A 4,909-nucleotide genomic window follows, 5' to 3' on the forward strand; every position below is an offset into this window, starting at 1 on the left:
AAAGAACTCTACCATCATACAATCTCTCTTATTCCAGCCACAAAAGAGCCCTCTTTTGGGTCACTTCGGGAATTTTCATTCAAAATGTTAACTGCGGATGGTGGCCAAAGTTGGCAATATGTATTTCTCACATCTTCACCTGGATACTCGGTACCTCTTTCTACCGAAAGGATCATCCGCGGGCGGGGTTTAAATCACATCAGCCAGTGTGTGAAGGTGCCTTTCAAACTGTTCAGTGTTGCTTAAGCCTGCATAGTGAGGCATTATCGTTAGTTACGTAAGGAAACCGGGCCATTCGCTAGGCAAACTCGCCCAGCATCACAGAGCTAAAGGCTGACTTCTGCAGCAGAATCCATCTACCCCAAGCCCGAGGTCCCCATAAAACGCTTACCGTCGCCGAAGTGCATTCTGACGAAAACCAAACTCCGCCAAATCTCGCGCCTCTGGGACTCGGGGGCGGGGTGGGGAGCACGAAGCATCGCGAGATGACGGCGTTTTCCCGCGAAGGAGAAGCGCGCGTTTTTCTCTGGCTGGGCGCTTGGCCGGGAGACTGGGAACGGGGAGCGGCGAGTGAAGATTTAGCGTGCGGCATTGCAGGCACTGTGAGGAGGGCACCGGGTTCCGGAGTGTGTGTCCAGCCATGCCGGCGCAACGCCCCGCGAACAGCGGCGGTGAGTGAGGAGAACTTGCCTCCCAACGTGGGCTGCGGCGTCAGGGGCGGGGGTGGGGGAGCGGCATGGAGACTGCCGCCCAACTTTTGCGGGCAGAGCCGACCCCGGGCAGAGATTGAGGAAAAGAGGTTTCCCCTTTCTGTGGAGAGTGGGTAGGGGACCCCCGAAATTACGTGTATTTGCATAGTACAGGAGATTTTACACAGGAGACCTGCGTTTTCCTGAACATCCCCAGTTGTAAACTGGGGTCCGGGCTACTACTAGGTGACATAGTGAAAACCTAGGAGGTCTCTGAGAGGTGATGCTGGCGTCCCCCCGGGTCTTCAACTTTTGCCTCAAGTGCATCTGGGAAGGCGACAAGGGTTGTTTAATAAGGACGTCGAGTAATTGGTCATTTTTTAAAAACTGCAATTTAAAAGCCCTGTCCCCCTCCGTCTCCCCTTCCAGGGCCCCTAGCTCCAGATGTGGTTGAACAGCCGGAGACTGCCGTGATTACCCCAGCCATGCTAGAGGAGGAAGAACAGCTTGAGGCTGCTGGGCTAGAGAGAGAGCGGAAGATGCTAGAAAAGGTAATTTAGGCATCAAGTTCATCGTTGTTAAGTAGTAACCTGATGCGTCCTCGGGGGTGTGGTTTGTGTGCATAAGTTTACTAGTCTGTTTTTTTTTTTTTAATCAACTTTTAAACGGGCTGCCTTTACCGATGCTACTTTTGGGAAAGCTTTGCACGAGCTTGGAATGATGCTTCTATCAGTTATAGTCTTGTTCTGGAAGGTGTCCTCATCTCTCTTAAGTTAGCATTTCAAATTGCTTGTTCAGCCATAATAATTATTCTTCCAAAGTCGGTAATGAATTTTTTCAGTGTTCTTTTTCCACCTAAGTAATCAACTTGCTTTTGCTTTCTTTTCCATTGTACATTTTCAATGACATTGCCCTTGAGCTTTTCTTATTTTGAAGACTACTAAAAGCAGTTTTTAACCTCTTGAAAAGCTGCAGTTTTTAAATATATTTAACTCCAGTACTGTCCCACCCCGTTGCTTACCTGCCAACTCTTAATGTGCTCCCTACTAAGTGATTTCTTGTAAAAATTTATTTAGCCCTCCCAGTATTACGATTATATCGATACTTTTGATATCTCCAGTTAAATATGATGAAACTGAGGCAGCTGGGGGTCATGTCACACACTAATGAACTAAAATTTGACTGCTTCCAGAGTTTTTTTAACATACCTCTCTAAGGACATTAATACTGAATTAACTAATTAATTAATTAACCCTGTAATTATAAAACTATTTAAATTGGGGAGTAATGTACTCCAAAAGCAAGTAATACATCAGTTGGTTCCCTCCTATTTTATATCAGTGAATGGCTCAGACGGTAAAGCGTCTGCCCGCAATGCGGGAGACCTGGGTTCCATCCCTGGGTCGGGAAGATCCCTTGGAGAAGGAAATGGCAACCCACTCCAGTACTCTTGCCTGGAAAATTCCATGGACAGAGGAGCCTTGTAAACTACAGTCCACGGGGTCGCAAAGAGTCGGGCACGACTGAGCGACGTCAATTCTAATGATTATTTTGTTAGCCTTGTTAACACCTCGTGATCATTTACTGCCAGTTACTGTTCTAAACGCTGTACATGTATTTTACTCATTGAATTCTCAACTATTCTATCATGTAGATACTATTAACTCATTAGTACTATTATTAAACTTAATAGTTTAATTATTAGTATAAGTTATTTTATTAAAATATTCTATAAAGTAGGTTCTATTTTCATTCTGTGTTAGATGAGGAAACTGAGGCACCTAGAGGTTGCCTGGGGCCCCACAGCTAGTAAATGGCAGAGCAAAGATGGTTAATCTAGGCCCTGTGGTTTCAGAATTCACACTTTTTAACCATGTTGCTATACTTTCACTCCAGTAAATTCTAGTTCCGTTGTTACTGATCGTCTGTAGTTGACCATAATTGGTTAAGGTAATAAGTTTATAAATTTTAATAGAATTGGGAGGTCAACCATAAACCACTTTTACTCATTCTGTGAATTCCGATAGTACTCTGTTACACAGTATTATCATTACTTACTTTCTCACTTTGTTTCTTGAGGGCACATCACATTGTTTTTTTTTTTGTAGACTCTGCACTTGGCAGATAGTAGGCAGGTAACAGGATAATAAATGTCTGTTGAATTTCTAACTAATGTAAAAGAATATTTTATAATATATTACATAACATATATGACTATATAAATAAAATATACTTTGTGGCCATTGTAACAAGGTGAATTGTAAAGGATGAATCCTGGAGCACAGTCCAGAGTAGAATCAACTTAAGAGATGGTAAGAGCGATAAACCCTTAATTTTAAGTAGTGTAGTTCAGTTTTATAACCCATGAAGATTGTTGGATAAGAAAATGCTATTCGAAGAAAGATAGGTATAATAAGGATACATTTCAAAAATGCTTTAATAGGGACTTAACCTGGTGGTCCAGTGATTAAGACTCACACTTACAATGTAGGGGGCGTGGATTCAATCCCAAATTGGGAACTACATTTCCACAGGCGCTGCAGTGCGGCCAAAAATTTTTTAAAAATAAAAAAACAGTTTTAAAAAGATTTGTCAAAATTTATAGAACCATAAATATTTGCTGATTAAACTGGGAGTTAATTACTCCTTTTAGTGAAATTTTTAAGCTTTTGAACACTTTGTTGTTTTAAGATTTTTTTGGAATTGTTAACACTTGAAGGATAGGTATGGTACAGCTAGCTTTTCTTTAGCAGTTATGCATCATAGAACTTAAACTAGCAACTTTAAAATTCATTTTTCAGATTTTCCATGAATAAAGCTCTTTTCAATCCCGGTGGTACAAGGGTAAAAGACTGGTTCATTGTTATTACATGTCTTTTTATTAACATGTATTGAAAGAATTTTTTACTTTTTGTCCTTGACATAAATTATTCTTACCTCAGTGACTATCCAGAAAATTCCAATAAGTCTCTTATAGGTCTTTGGAGCTAAAAAAAATTTAGCGTACAAAAGTAATGATTCCTTTTAGGAGGATGCAGTATTTATGGGCATATATTTAGAAGTACTTAAGAGAGGAAGCACTAGCTTAAGTTTTTAATGAGAAGCATTTGCTTTGGTTTAGGAGATTGGAAGGTTTGTGAGGAGCCTGGAGAATGATTTTGACATTCATTTGCTACAGTTATTTTCTTTGACTTTACACCTGCATTTCCTTTTGAAAGAAGTCATTGTTAGTCTAGAAGTCTTTAGAGTAGCCTTAATGTCTGTGTAGTGGGGGGCAGGGAAAGGTAAGAGTTGTAAGGATTCTTGGAAAGGTAAAAGGAAAACAGCTCATATTGTGTAGACTGAAATAGAATCCCCTCTGCAAAAAGGAAAAAAAAAATTCTGGGCTTGGGGAGGCAATGGGATAGACAGGGAAGAATTTATGCTCATGGTATCCATTGGCATACTCTTTTACCCATCAAGAGAAACTTACCACCAGGCACTCAATACTTCCCACAGATGAAGTTATGATTTACTTTAGTATGACAAATAACAAAATTAAGAAAGAGGAATGATAGATGAGAAGATTTACTCCAAAGTTATTTTGAAATATGGAAGACTGGGTTTAAAGGTTAACCATTGGCATAGTCTAAGTATATTATAAATTATTGTTTCATGATGGCGTGTTAAAGGTTTAATTACTTTTAAAATGTATGCTAATTTATTCTGAACAAGACTTAAAGGAGCAGATAAATTAAGCACAAAGGATTTTAACTAAAATGTGAAAATAAAGTTAAATATAGTTATTTTTATTAAAGTCAAGTAATTTCATTTCATTTATAATATCCATTGCATTCAGTGACTGACTGTTGGAATCATAGTAGTATATTGGTAATAGTAAAAGAAAAGCCATCTTAAAATAACTGAAAATTTAGTTTTATGAGATACTTCAGATTATTTGCACGGAGAACTTTATGGATGATTTTTAAAGAATTTTAATTTTCTTATAATCCACATATATTACTTTCATTAGATTTATTCTTTGATGTCTTATTGTCACTGCTTTTGTAATAGAAAATAAATAATTTGTTTTGAGAGAAAAGTTAGATGATGTAACATCTGAGAAATACAGCCAGTGTCTGGTTTATAAGGTCAAGCTTAACCACTGAATTAAATTTATTTCACACGCAGGAGTGGGCTTGCTGGTTAGTGAGATTTGCACATATTCAACTGTTTCTTGA

General features: G+C 39.1%; 1 protein-coding gene across 1 annotated transcript in view; it reads left to right on the plus strand.

Moving 5' to 3' along the window:
- The first annotated feature begins 458 nt into the window (after positions 1 to 458).
- The window catches only part of HELLS (helicase, lymphoid specific), a 36,949-nt gene continuing 32,498 nt past the window's right edge, over positions 459 to 4,909 (plus strand). Inside the window, exons 1-2 of the mRNA XM_040254561.1 lie at positions 459 to 671; positions 1,119 to 1,240. Of these exons, the coding sequence (XP_040110495.1) occupies positions 641 to 671; positions 1,119 to 1,240 (153 nt within the window). The 5' untranslated portion in view covers positions 459 to 640. The remainder of the gene's footprint in view (positions 672 to 1,118; positions 1,241 to 4,909) is intronic.

The sequence above is a fragment of the Oryx dammah genome, unplaced genomic scaffold (assembly GCF_014754425.2).
Source record: "Oryx dammah isolate SB20612 unplaced genomic scaffold, SCBI_Odam_1.1 HiC_scaffold_14, whole genome shotgun sequence".
NCBI classification, from domain to species: Eukaryota; Metazoa; Chordata; class Mammalia; order Artiodactyla; family Bovidae; genus Oryx; species Oryx dammah.